At 55.7% G+C, this 13,474-nt stretch overlaps 1 protein-coding gene across 1 annotated transcript in view; it reads right to left on the bottom strand.

Moving 5' to 3' along the window:
* Nucleotides 1–13,474, bottom strand: part of ANK1 (ankyrin 1) — a 130,762-nt gene that overhangs the window by 31,004 nt on the left and 86,284 nt on the right. The window contains exons 25-37 of the mRNA XM_040643221.1: nucleotides 11,374–11,452; nucleotides 9,291–9,388; nucleotides 8,965–9,189; nucleotides 7,747–7,907; nucleotides 7,248–7,459; nucleotides 6,490–6,694; nucleotides 6,073–6,169; nucleotides 5,588–5,816; nucleotides 4,504–4,629; nucleotides 4,288–4,407; nucleotides 2,873–2,951; nucleotides 2,509–2,583; nucleotides 613–744 (exon numbers count right to left, since the gene is read on the bottom strand). Of these exons, the coding sequence (XP_040499155.1) occupies nucleotides 613–744; nucleotides 2,509–2,583; nucleotides 2,873–2,951; nucleotides 4,288–4,407; nucleotides 4,504–4,629; nucleotides 5,588–5,816; nucleotides 6,073–6,169; nucleotides 6,490–6,694; nucleotides 7,248–7,459; nucleotides 7,747–7,907; nucleotides 8,965–9,189; nucleotides 9,291–9,388; nucleotides 11,374–11,452 (1,838 nt within the window). The remainder of the gene's footprint in view (nucleotides 1–612; nucleotides 745–2,508; nucleotides 2,584–2,872; nucleotides 2,952–4,287; nucleotides 4,408–4,503; nucleotides 4,630–5,587; nucleotides 5,817–6,072; nucleotides 6,170–6,489; nucleotides 6,695–7,247; nucleotides 7,460–7,746; nucleotides 7,908–8,964; nucleotides 9,190–9,290; nucleotides 9,389–11,373; nucleotides 11,453–13,474) is intronic.

Raw genomic sequence — 13,474 nt, 5'->3', positions numbered from 1 at the left:
CTAATGGTGGCCAATTTCAAAGCGTGGGAAGACTGTTGTTTGTCATCTAAGAGGAATTCCACAGGGAATGAGAGTGAGGGAATTGGGTACTGTCCTTTTGAAAACCTTGGTCCTTGCAGTCGATTTGAGATGCAAATGCAGACACTCTGTTTCCTCTCAGTGTTCCTGAGGTTGGGAATTTAGTGGAGGAAGAGCTGAAAAGAGTGAGACAAATCTTCCCTCCAGGTTGGAGGGAAGATACTCCCGCATCAGGCAGGATTTGCTCCCCCTCCCCCGCTCTGTCCTGAGAGGACGGTGCTCATGTGTTTGAGACCCTCCACAGGAAGTCACGCACCCTGCACCTATGTGGTCATCTCAGTCCCCGTGTGACTGTTCTCTTACTCAGCTGGGGAAAGGCTGAGGCCAAGGTTCTCCTGTCTTCTCATGACAGGATTGCCTAGAGGACCGGGACCCTGAGAGGTGTGTGTGAGGGAGACAGAGAGACAGAGACAGAGTGCAAAAGGGACTGGTTCCAAAGGCAGGGGTCACAACCGGAATGGGAAGGAAGAATCGCTTGGATGAAGAGGCACGGGCTTTGGAAAGAGAAGGCTTCCCTAGCTTAATGGTACTGACTGTTTGCGCTTTTGCCTTCACGGATGACCCAGAGGTTCAACAAGGCCACACTCTGTTCCAACAAGGAGTTGGGGTTTTCCACGCGGATCCTGTTGATGTCCTCCACGCTGAACTGCAGCTCCCGAGCCAACTCTGCAAGCAAAGACCGGAGGCCGGCGGTGAGCCACGCCAGAGCCAGGCTCCGGCCCCCAGGGGGCGCCGCGGAGGGGGGCATCTGGCGGGGAGTACCAGGCATTAAAGGACAGTCTCCCCGTGGATTTGGTAGTCCTTCTTACCCAGAAGTATCTAGTGAAACAGAGATTCCCGCATCTTTGTATCTCCAAAAAGTGGGGCAGGAAGAGGAGTGCTCAAAAAGTAAGTAGTGAATGAATGAACGAATGAATGTCCTTTCTTGCTTTCATCACTTCAAATATGAGATGACAACACTGAGCCTCTCAGCACGGCCAGCGCTCATCAAGGTCACAGAACAAGCCGATGCCAGAGCCGGGCGTAGGCTGAGCTGGCGGATGCCCACTCCAGGGCTGTCCGAATGACACCAGGATGCCACTCACTTTCCACCAAGAAGCAATTAGAGTGGAAATGCATTTCTGTACTTAGGTTTCTTCAGGGAAAGGCATTATTTACATTTAAAATGAAAATACGAGTTCCCATCTAAATGCAAGGCAGTAACACAGAATGTTTGCTTTTCCCTCCCATTGTTTTTATTGTTATTTCTCACAGGTGCTTTGGAAGGGAGAACAGCCTCACAGTCCAATTTCAAGGATGAGGGAGACCAGAGGAACAGTGGTAGTAAGAATCACAATGTACACGTCCCCCCACACACGAAGCAGCAGACGTTCTTTTCTGGCTTAAGAATGAATAGTCCCTGAGCTTCTGTTGTAAATTTTTGTCACAGAGTCTTTCAGCAAGTTATTGCTAAGGTTTCTGAGTGTCTGAAGCCCTCTCTGCAGGGCGGCTGAGTGAAGGAAGTCCATTCATTTGAAAGCTAACAAAAAAGTGGGGATGGATTAAGTTATAGGGCCGGTGACTGAGTAAAACACGTTTTGAGCTTTCCTTTTCTTTTTCTTTTTGTACTATACAGTGGCTAACTGAACATAATAAAAAAAACAAAAACCATTTTGAGCTTTCACTGTATTTTTCCCCCCACACAGCCTCACTTCAAATGAGATCTGCCCTTTCTGTTGATGGGACTTCTGGTAGACCTTCAGCAACAGTCAGAGATTATAAGAGAAAAATTTTGACTCCTCCTTTTCTCCCTTTCTTTCCGTCAACAAAGCCATCCTTTGAGGAAGGGCAATGTGAATACAAGGAGCAGTGGCAGGCGGTCAGGAGACGTAGTTTTTGTCTCTGTGTTTTTTATCTGTTTGATGGTTTTCCAGAGTTCTCTCACTAACTAGCTACAAAACTAGAGCCACTCTATTTAGCTGGACCTCAGTCTTCCCATCTGTAAGATGAAGAGATTCAGATCTATTCTAAGGTCTCTTGTAACTTCAAAAGTTACTTCTTTCTGGGGCACCTGGGTGGCTCAGTTGACTGAGCGTCCAACTCTTGGTTTCAGCTCGGGTCATGGGATCAAGCCCCGCATTGGGCTTAGCACTTAGTGTGGAATCTGCTTCAGATTCTCTTTCCCNCCTGCTCATTCTCTCTCTTTCTCTCAAATAAATAAAATCTTAAAAAAAAAAGTTAATTCTTTCTTATAAAGAAAAACCAGGCAGAAAATGGAGGAGGGAGGGAGCTCACTTTGCACTGGCACCCAAAGGCATTGCTGGGGCAACAGACTCATCCAAGACAATCACACATCGGATGGTGAAAGGAGGTTGCTCAGGAGGGGGAAGGAGTTGTAGGGGTATGTGTAGCCTGGCAAAGTGCATTTCTGCCCCCAATTCCCCAACTCACCCGCCCAGCTGAGGCCAAGGTGTTCTGATATAATAGCCATCTTCATATCTGCTCGGTCTGTCCCACTGAGGGAACCTGGGGAGAAGCATTGGGTTGCAGTCAGTAGTCTTGGCAGGACACACCATCTGCAGGTAGGAGTAAATGACCTCAGACGGAGGCTCAGTTCAAGGGCAGACCTCAGTGTCCGCTGGCCTGATGGCTAAGCCTGTGAGGGGTAGGTGCAGACCCGGGCCCAAGCCTCCATGTGCTGTGCTCAGGCTAAGCAAAGAGCGTCAACGCAAAGCTCTTATAGGAGCGAGGGGGAGCGGTGTCACCAACAACCCTCTGGAAAGGCAGCGAGCACACATGGCAAAGAGGTTTATACCCAGTGAGGATTCGCTGAGAATGCCGTATCTCAGGGCCAGCGGCGTCAGAGTCCTTCTCCTCTCATCAGCACTGCTCACCTGCCGAGGAAAGACAAAGAAAGGGTACTTTGGGTCTGGGGCTTCCCCCTTCTTGGAGCTGCTTCAAGCCCGTGGGCTGCGGGGTGGGGCGTGACGCCCGTCCTGGCAAACTGTGAGCAGCTCTGCTTCTCTGGAGCCGTGACCCAAAGACCAGATGTGTGCGAGGAGGTCGGGGTGACAGGGAGTGACGAGATTCACAGACTTCATTAAAAATAACAAGGGGCGCCTGGGTGGCTCAGTCGGTTAAGCATCTGCCTTTGACTCAGGTCATGATCCCAGGGCCCTGAGATCGAGCCCCACATCGGGCTCCCTGCTCAGAGGGGAGCCTGCTTCTCCCTCTGCCTCTGCCTGCTGCTCCCCCTGCTTGTGCTCTCTCTCTCTGTGTGTCAGCAAATACATACAATCTTGAAAAAAAGAAAAAAGAGTAACAATAATGGCAAGCTCGTGTGGCCCTTACCAGGTGCCAGACCCTGTCTGGCACTCACAATAGCCTCCGGGTAGGTACTAGTACCCTCCCATCTCATGGACGAGGGTACTGAGGCATAGAGGGGTTAAATAACTCTGCAGAGAAGCACCCAGATGCTTGCTCAAGGGTGCAGGAAATCCTCTTTTGAAAGAAACGTTGTTGACGCTCTCCTCGGACAGTAAAGAGAAACTGAGCCACGGACATATGGACAGAGCCTTGCTTTCCCTAGTTGGGCGTGGAGGGCTGACTGTTCCCAGTAGCAGCAAAAGAACAAGAACATGGAGAGGCATGAGCCCTCCAAAGTCCCTGCAGTGGTGGTGACGCTGATGCTCTCACAGGGATGGATAAATCAACATACTTGGTCAGGACGCCTTTGCTGCGCTCAAAACTCTGGGTGTTTCCGGTGCCTGAGACCCCAGGGCGCCCTTCTCTGAGGGCCTGGCACCCTGGTGAAGATAAGCAAGTACATGAAAAAGAGGCTTGAAAAGACCCTCAAAAACAGCCAGTAACCTTGAGCAATTCAACACCCGGTTTTAAATCTCAGAGGCCTCAGACGAGGGGTGCCAAGGCGGATGCCTGTGGGGCTCCTTCTAACCTTTGAGAAAGAACATCCTAGAGGGCTCAAGGCCCACAGTGAGAACACGCATACCGCCGTCTGACACTGGCATTTGCTCCTAGCGTGTGGGAGGGGCCGGGGCATGCTCCCCTGCCAGGCCACACTCAACTGTCCAGAGGACAGCCAAGAGCCTTCCTGGACCTCAGGGAATTCAAAGGCAGCGTTTCAACAAGTAGTTGTCCTTCAGAGGAACCTGACCTTGAGTCTGTGCGGGGACCCCCTCTGGCAAGGGCCCTCATCAGGGGGCAGCTCACCTTGGTGCAGGGGGGCATGGTGATGTTCAAGTGGCAGAGAATGTGCTGGGCGTCCTCATACTTCATGGCCTTGCGCAGAAATGACAAGGACCCTGCTGGTTCTCGACTGCTGTCCCTCACCTAAATCCAAGCACACGAAAGCAAGACTCGGGGGGCTGTTCCAGAGGCTTAGCGCTTTCTGCCTCCCGAACCTAGACCCGGAGCGTGCATCTGAACCTTCACAGGTATGGCCAGACGGTTCTCCCGAAACGACTGGAACTGGAAACTCCGCTGCTGGGCAGCTTTTCTGACGGGGACCAGGTTCCCAAAGAGCTCTGCGAAGAGAGGCATTCCTTCCAGAACCTGCAGGAGGAGAAAAGCAAATACAGCTTGTCCGGGAGATACGACTGCAAGTCCCGTCCTGTCTCTAGCTCTGGTCTTGCCTTCACCAGCTCACACCCCGTCTACCGCATGAGACGCTGCGCCGTGCTCCAGGAATCCCACCCTTTGTTTTGAAAAAGGTTTTTTTTCTGAGGTTATAATGAGTGAGGCATGCTTTCCCACTTCAAGGGATTTTAGACTAGGCAGGCATCTTTGTATATCCCTGGGCGGTTGATCAGGATTGCCGTCTGAGTGGTCTAGAACTCCACTAAAGGATCATAGGGCTTCCCCGGGAGAGCTGGATCTTTTTTTACACCTGCCCAGAAAGGTTCAGTTTCTGAGAAGTGCTAAAAGGACCACGTTATATTGGAATCTCACCCATGCATACAGGAATCCCTACTGTGCACATAATGCTTTCGACTGAGAAGTTACCATCGAACCCATTTGACAGCTGAGGAAATTGAGGCCCAAAGAGAAGCAATACTTTGTCTAGTTCGTTCCCGAATCGGGACTAGAGGTAGGGCTCCAGAGTGCCAGCCCTGTGCCCTCAGCCCCCCAGGAAGCCTCAGAACAGACTCTGAGGCCAGACGTTTGGAAAGATCCTGGCTCCTTGCATGTCTTGACACGATGCGTCTCCTGGGGTCAGCAATAGGTTCAAATCCAGTCCCCGTTCCTTTCTCCTCACATCATTTGTCCAGCCGTCCTCCCTGCCTCATCGGGGCACTACCAGAACCCTGACAGAGCAGGTAAGCTCGTGCGCTCTGGGCTCAGACTACTTGGACAAATCCTTTCTCTTCCTTTTCTTTAGTTGCGTGAAGTCAGGGTGACTTCACCTCTCTGGGCCCCGGTGCCCTGGACCGCAGACGGGGGATCATAGGAGCAGGCCCGGCGGTGAGGATCAGGGGAGACGATGCCGGCACAGCACAGCCAGGCACGGTACCTCTATGTCCCTGCTCCGAGCCACCTCGACGAAGTTCTCGTGCTGCTCCAGGGTCTTGTCCACTTTATCATCTGTCATGCAGTAGCAGCGCAGACGCCCTTCGCGGGGGTCATTCATCTTGGCAAAAATGACAAACTTGGCCATGTAGGGCACCGCGGTGAGCTCCTTGTACAGCAGAGTGGCGAAGTTCACAGCTTCGGCAGTCCGGGGACAGTCGGACAGCCAGAACCTAGAAGGAGGGGGCTAATCAGAAGCATGCTCCGGCACCCGATGGAGAGCTTCATCTCCGTGCGGACAGAAGGAGCTGTGCGCCACGGGGGTGGCCGCTCTGACACGTCTGCCGGTCAGCGCGTGGCCTCTGTGTGCCAAGGGGCAGCAGAAGGCCCTCCCTCGGGTTCAAGCGTGGGATGGGCGGGTCGGGGTGTGAGGATGGGGTGTGAGCGGGCGCGGCGCTGACCCCCCTCAGTGCAGGGGCTGCGGCTCACCTGGCAGAGACGTTGGTGGTGAAGGCAGCGCACTCGTTGGCGTACACAAGCTTGGTTGTCCCGGTTATATCCTCCCACTGGGCTTGGTCTGTTCCTCCTGCAACGGGAGCAGAGATGGGCTGGGGGCAGCGTTCAGACGGAAGACACAGAGCGTGGCAAAATGCTAAGGGCGGAGCGCGGAAGGACAGAGGTGCGCACATCTGCGTGGCCCTGAGCACACCTTTGCTCTCACACTCTCCTCCTCCGGGCGACCCCTCCTCTAGGGGTCACAGGGCTACTCCATGGAGGGAGCACATCCCCTAGGGAAGCCAAAGCAAGCTGATGGCTGGCTTCCCCTTTTCCCGTCTCCCGTGAACGCCGCCACAAGGAGCTGCTGCTGCCGGGAAGATGAAACAGAGGCGAAGGGGCCCCTCTCACCAGTGACACTGCAGAGCAGACGCAGGCTGGTGGTGTCCCCCTCCCCGCTGTCCCTCGGGTTGTCCATCCAGGAAGGAGGGAGCGGGATCCGAAGCCCGATGGGGCGGTAGAACTTCCGGCGCCGTGGCTCCACGGTGACAATGGGGCTGAATGTGGCCTGGTTGCCCAGGAGTTTGGTGACCAGCTCATCTGGCACAGGCTGGGCCTGCGAGGCATCAAAGGTGGACCCTCAGCCTCGAGGAGCAGAGGCGCTTGTTCACGAGGGGCAGCGCACCCCCAAAGGGAGAGCAGGCTGTTTATGCAGAAGGCTAAGGCTCCTGGGGGCATGGGGGGCGGCTCCACTGTTGTACCAGGCAGATCTGTTTTGCTGAGCACAAGGCCTGTCTCAGGGCTGATGTCACTTCTCAGCTGTCTTTCCGAGCCCTTTCTCCCCCTTTCCCTCCCGCTCCTCATTCCCAGGATGTCACCACCCTTGCTCTGTGTTAGTTAGCTCCCCAGGAAGCCCTGTGGAATCCCCCGGGGCTGAATGCACTATCGGGAGCTTTCTGCAACTTCACAGGGAGCGCCTGTCTTTTCCTACCCACCCGACTCGCTTTTGACTTTTAAGGTCACACCTCTAACTGGAATTTTAAGGCACTAGACAAAAGTGAGGGGATGTCCTGGGGAAGAGGGTCGTCCTCCTGGGGGTCTTGCATTCCTCCCACCTTCCATAAACTCTGAGTTGGTGGGGTGGGGGGCAAGGAGGAGGACTGTGTCACCTGCAGGGCCAGCTTCACTCTCTTGATGACAGCATTTTCTGGGAACGTTGCCATCACCAGCGGGACCAGCTTGCTCTTCAGGAGGCCCCCTTCAGGGCCAATGGTGTCATAGTCCTGGCAGAGCCGTGACATGATCACGAAGTACAAGGGGAAGTCCGTGGTGATGATGCGGCAAACCCTCTTCTTCTCCAGCTCCTCCAGGCTCCCCAGCTCTGGAATCACACAGCACAGTGCCACCCACCCTGGTCACACTGGGCACAGGCTCCACCACCGTGTCCCCAGGACCTCCTCATCCCTGGCTCCTGAGGTCCGCCCCCTCCCCAGGCACCGAGCAGTGGGGTTGGGCACCCCCTCAGGTGTCCCAGGGACCCGGAACTGGACCTCATGGGGCCATCCTTGCTCTCCCACCTTCCCAAACTCCAGGCGGCCCCAACAACCCACCCCAAACGTGCAAGCTCAAATACCACCTTCTGGAAGGGGGGTGTCCTGGGGCTGTTACCTTCGTCCATCCCATTGAGGAGCTGATCCACATCCAGGTCACTCTCTTCGTAGCGGCTCCTGTGTTCCTTCCACACGGAGCCGTTTTCACTGCGCAGCACCACAAGCTCACGGTCCCCACGGCCGTGGGAGGCAAAGTGGGGGATCTCCACGATCACGGGGCTGAGGGGACAGAGCAGATGGGGGACAAGGGGTATGGATGTGGGTGTGCACGCCTGCGGGCAGGCGGCTGGGCACGGGGAGGAAAGGACAGGAGAAGGGGGAGGGTCCCCTCCCCTGCAGCCAGAGCGAGGCCCACCTTGGGGCAGGCCCGGACAGGGGAACAGATCTGCCTTGGGTTCCTGACTTGCTCCAAGGGCCCCTCACTTACTGCCAGGCCCCTGAGTAACGGCGAGCACAGGATTCTAGCCCGTTTCACAGGGGGCCCTCCTGCCACGGCCACCCAGGGGAGGCTCGCCCATTCACCCAGACCTTGGACCTGATGCCAAGAACCCACCAGACATCTCTAGATGTCCCCAGACGGGGGACTAAATCTTTCCTAGCCTCAGCTGCCTTCTCTATCCACCAAGCTTCCACCCACCACTTCTAAAGTCGCCTGCAGAGTGCTTTCATGTTGATTTTCACTTTTCGATGTAGTCATTGAAGCCTCCATCTGAGGGAAATGTTGATGACATTGGTGACGGGGACAGCAGTGGACAAAGACGGGCAGGCAGGGCCTCCCTGCAAGACCTGCCCCAACATTACCATCCGTGGTGTCTGACGGACAACAGGGGTCAAGTAGAACCCACACTTGGCTTCAGAAAAGGAAGGGAAGAGGCCTCGGAAGCCCATTAACCTTGTCCTTGGGGGCAAGGCTGGAAGACTGTCTTCTAGAAATACCATTTTAGAGCTTAAAGAACTAAACCCTTGGGGCCCCAAAGTAGCCCTGTCCTCTCAGTCCCCTTCTCTAGTGTCCTACAAGGTCTGAGAGGAGTAGGCGCCCCCGGGCTATGGACTGCTCGGTGTATCTGGAAGAAGGGGAGGCCACGCCTGGTTCTGCTCCTCTGTCAGGACAGAGTGGTAAGATGGCGTGGGGCTCCGGGGCTCGCCGCTCCCCTGCCCTGCAGCTGGGCTGGGTCTGGGTGGTTGCTGCTGAGGCCGCGGCCACGGACCGGCAGGGCGGGGATGGGTTAGGGGCACGTGTTGTGCACACGCACGTCCAGCACGAGCGACCGCTCACCTTAAGAACTGGGCCCCCGTGGGCCCCAGCGCGATGATCCTGCTGGCCAGGCCCTCGTCCTCAGCCAGCGGGGGCGGCGTGCTCAGTTTCTGGGGCTTGACCAGGCGGCAGGTGATTCGAGTGGGTGCGGCGCACGTCCGGGGCGGGATCACCACCCGCAGGCCATTGTGACGACTCCCTCGCATGGAGCCTCCGCGGGCGTCCACCATGAAGCTCACCAGAAACCTAGGGCACAGGCAGGTCCGCGTCGGGCTTCTCCGCACTCTCTCTGAGACAGGGAGAGGGAGGGCCAGAACCCGCGAGACACCGTCACAGGAGTCACTCACCCTGTGTGGACAGGGCTGGCCACGGGGCTGATGTTGTCTGAGGTCTCTGTGGCCGGGCTGCTGGGGATGAGTGAGTCTTCGTCATACTCCTTAGACGCCTGAGGAGAAGAGAAAGGCCAATCGTCCCATCAATTTCTGGGCCAGGGGGCTAGTCCCGCCCAGCTGGTGGTGTTCCGTGTGGGGGAGGCTTGGGAGCATCTCCTTGCCAGAAAGCAAGTGACCCAACGGAGGAAATATTCCCACGCACTCACCGTTGACCCTTTTGGGACGAGGCTTCCCTGGAGTTGAACAGGAAGCCCAGATTTCTTCCTACCATCGTGGCTTCTCCTTGGCTCCTTTTAGGTCCTACATCTACTGCACAAATTGCAGCCCCACCCACTCTTTCCTCCAGCCACACCCCAGTGTGAAACCCCTGTTCTAGGGAGCTCAGTTTTTGCAGACTTGCCACTGGAGTCAAGCACCATCACCTACCAGCTACTTAGCTCGGGCAAGGGACTCGTCCCACAGGCATCTGAGGTACGGGAGGTGACCAGAGCAGACCCTACCCTTGGGGGGCTTCCCATGGCCTCATCGGCAAACAGGACGGTTCCTGTCCCTCAGTGATGCTGCAGGGGCAGAGACACGGGGCTGCCACGCACGGGGCCTTGCATAACACAAGGACTCAAGAAAGCCAGCAGGGTCTGCATCTGGCCCTCATCCCTTCCAGGTTTATTCCCAACTCTGCTCTCGCTCCCAGGGGCCCGACGCCCTTGCCCCTCAACTTCGCTGGCCCTGTCTACCCACCCTCGCACCTTGCCTCCTACACGAAGCTTTCCCATGACTCCGAGATTCTTCCTGCCATCTGGGTTAACTAGCTTCAAGTATCTGAGCCCACCCACCCTTCCCAGCTGGCCCATCTGCTCCTAGGGGGCAGGCTTGGGTCTCACAGCTCTCTTATGTCAAGCCCAGAACAGAGCGCAGAGTAATCCAGGAATACCCACTGGCTTGAGTTCCTCACTTCAGCAAGGAGAATGGGTTTGTTCATGGAACAACAGAACACAGGTCGACTCGGTGACTTTCTTGTCTTTGGCGGAATCCAGGGAATTGGCCAGAGCTGTGCCAGGGCCATAGCTGACCCTATCTCCCAAATGCCTGCCCGTGAGTGACACCAGTGTCCCAGCACTATGACATACCCTAGCATGGAACGACTGATCGGACAGCTTCATAGCTGCCTTGTCCCTGCATGCCACTTTGTCCGGGGCTATGGCTGCTGTTGTCAGACACGCAGCCCTGGGGCGGCACAGGCCAAGAGTGGCTGTGGCTGGACGACGGGCCATGCCTAGCTCAGTTACCAGGCCTCAGGGCAATCGTCTCCAACCTCCAAACACCAACCACACTGCTTTTTATCCTAGAAAACCCCCTTGCCGTGGAGGGGGGAAAAAAAGGCGCCAAAAAGCATACAGTTAAATCAAGGGAAATTAAATTGTTTGAAACCTCCCCACTGTTTTCTGGGACAAATTCAGGTGTCCTCCAGGGAAGCCACAGAGTAGGGACTGTGATGACTGACAGTCCCCTGGGAGCAGTCTCTGACGCTCCTTCCTGTCTGTATTGGTCTTTTCAGCTCCCAATAATCCCTTGAGGAAGGGGAGGCAGAAACTGTCCCCCTTTCTAACGGATTGAAAAAAAGGAGGCCCATGACTCTGCGTGAGGCTCAGCCTCAGCTGCCTCTCCAGCACCGTGACCCGCTGCCCTGGGGGTACCGAGCCTGTGCAGGGTGGGGGGTGGGGGCTGCTGTGACCAGGACAGCATGGGCTTCGGAGCCAGAATTTCTGGCGTCAGGCCTCAGCCTCGCGTGACTGTTCAAGCATGTTTCGCACACTCTTGGGCTCTCGGAGGCTCCTATCATTCATATCTGGGTTAGGAAGAACTCAGGCAGCACAGGGGTTGGCAAGGGACGCGTGGAAGCAAGGATCTAAGGGCCTGGGAAGTGCCACAGGCTTTGGGATTCATAGTTTCTATCGTACTTCAGGTCCTCTCAAAACCGTCACTGTCCCGGGTACCCGCTCTCTGCAGATGTGGAAAAAAGAGAGAAGGTGCTTCTTACCTGTTCTGGCTCTGCCGATCTGATCAGCACTGTCTCAGGTGTGACACAAGGGATCCTGGGGATGGCTGGGGATTCGACCCTATATGCCCAGAACATTGGAAAATCAAAGGGATGATCTTCTAAGTGGCCCCTATCTGCATGGGAGGCCTAACAAAACAGCTCTGTACCCCCGTAATAACCCCTCCCACCTGCCCCTTGCTGCACCCCGAAGCACCCACCACACAGGCAATGCTACTCAGCTGCACGCACGGCCCAGCCTCTTCCCTCGCCTCAGAGCCTTTCCCCGGGGCCCAGCTGTCCTCCACAAGCCCGGGAAGGGGCTGCCTCCTGCACGAAGCCTTCCGTCACACTTATCCCCTGCTTCTCAGCCTCAGCCCTTTTTGGTAGGGTCCTCGCTCTGGCCCTCACATCTCATTCTCTGGGTGGGCATGCTGTGATCCCAGCACATAAGGAGGTCATTCTTTCCAAAGGACCAAGTCTCGTATTTCTTCCAAGCTGATGTGCAGTAAATACTAATGATGCTGAGTTTTGAGATTCATATTTTATCCAGTAAATACTAATTGATGAACTCTCCTGGGGCTTTCACTTCCCGCTGGCCCACTGCCCTGTTTAGTAGAAGCCATGGGACTAAGCCGGCACACATCTATCTTTTCAGAAAGCACCAAGGACTCGGTGTTTCTATGGGGTTGCTGCTTTTAGATTTATTCGCCCAACCTCCCTGTGTGCCGATGGACTCACATGGGAGTAACTCCCAGCACCCCAGGGCAGGGGGTGTGTTCCAGGAGGACACAAACCCTCCGTGGGTCTCCCTAAGGCGCTGTGCTGACAGAGGGACGTGGTCGGCATATGAGCTTAGCTTGGCCACCACTGTGAATGTGAATCTTCCTCAGAGGACCTTTCTGGTGAGAAACTGGGAGTGCGGGAGAGGGAGGGGCTGTGAACAGGAGACCGAGAGAGGAGGCAGAAAGTTGGGAGCAGGGGCATGGAAGAGCAAGGGAGGTACTGCTGGACAGCATGCTGTAAGCGGGGAGGGGGGGGTGGGGTGGGGGGGGTGGGGGCGCGGGACACAACTCTATGTCCCCGGCTGTCGAGGCGCAGAGCTCACTGATCGTAAGGAGCTGGACCCACAGTCCGACCACCCGGCATCCCATCCCCATCAGTGGCACATGTGGGGCCTGGCCTTCTGTCAGAAGTCCCTCTCCTCTGTGTCCCAGGGCTGGACCTGCGTGTCCACGGTATGCCCACTCCTTACACTTGGTCCAGCTTCGGCACGAAATCCAGCAGCTCCTTTTCTTCATCTATATCCCTGGAATCCTGCCTCTCAGCCTTGGAGATGAGTTCTTCCCCTGAAACCACACAAGCGGACGTGAGGGACAAGAAGGAGAACTCCTCTTTCTTTTTAAAAAGTGCTCTCCCGCTCCTCCTCTCAGTGCTGGCTCCCGAGGAGTGGAGCAAGGTCCCTGCTGCTCCAAGGGGACCACTAACAGTGTCTTCGGCCAGTCCTGCTCCTCCTGCCCCGGTGCACAGAGCAAGGCAGCCAGCTCCTAACAGCTTAGTCTACCGCAGGCTTTGTAGAAGACAAAAAATACAGTCCAGAAAGGACTTCCTTGGCTTGGCAAGCTGCACCTCAAAACAGCCCTTGCAGGGTACACAGACACAAGGAAAGAGTTGATTCTGTCCTTTGCCACACGGCACACTGCAGAAGGATCAACTACAATGGACTGAACCCATTCATTCCGAAGGGCTCTAGGGTTTTTGGCAATCACGGCAGCCGAAACCTCATTACTTCCTAAGTCCCTTCCAAAAAGGTTCAAACTACGTGTGCAAGCCAGACTGCCTCTTTGTTCCTCTCTCCTTGCCTGGACTGGAGTGGGAGCCCTCGACCTTGCAGTGTCATTTACTGTCACTTAGCGGGGAGTGGCCTGGCTCTGTGATCTGGAGCTGACAGAATGGAAGAACGGCTCATGCAGTTATGATCACGAACACGGTGGCATGGGCACAGACACGGAAATGGACAGGCGGGAGCCACCCGCCTGGGCATGGATCTTACAGGTGTACATCTCCTGTTAGAGTCAAGCTCCCGGCTCCAGACTGTTAGCCA

The sequence above is a fragment of the Ursus maritimus genome, unplaced genomic scaffold (genome assembly GCF_017311325.1).
Source record: "Ursus maritimus isolate PB19 unplaced genomic scaffold, ASM1731132v1 scaffold_28, whole genome shotgun sequence".
NCBI lineage: Eukaryota > Metazoa > Chordata > Mammalia > Carnivora > Ursidae > Ursus > Ursus maritimus.
This window is presented reverse-complemented; position numbering and strand designations above follow the sequence as displayed.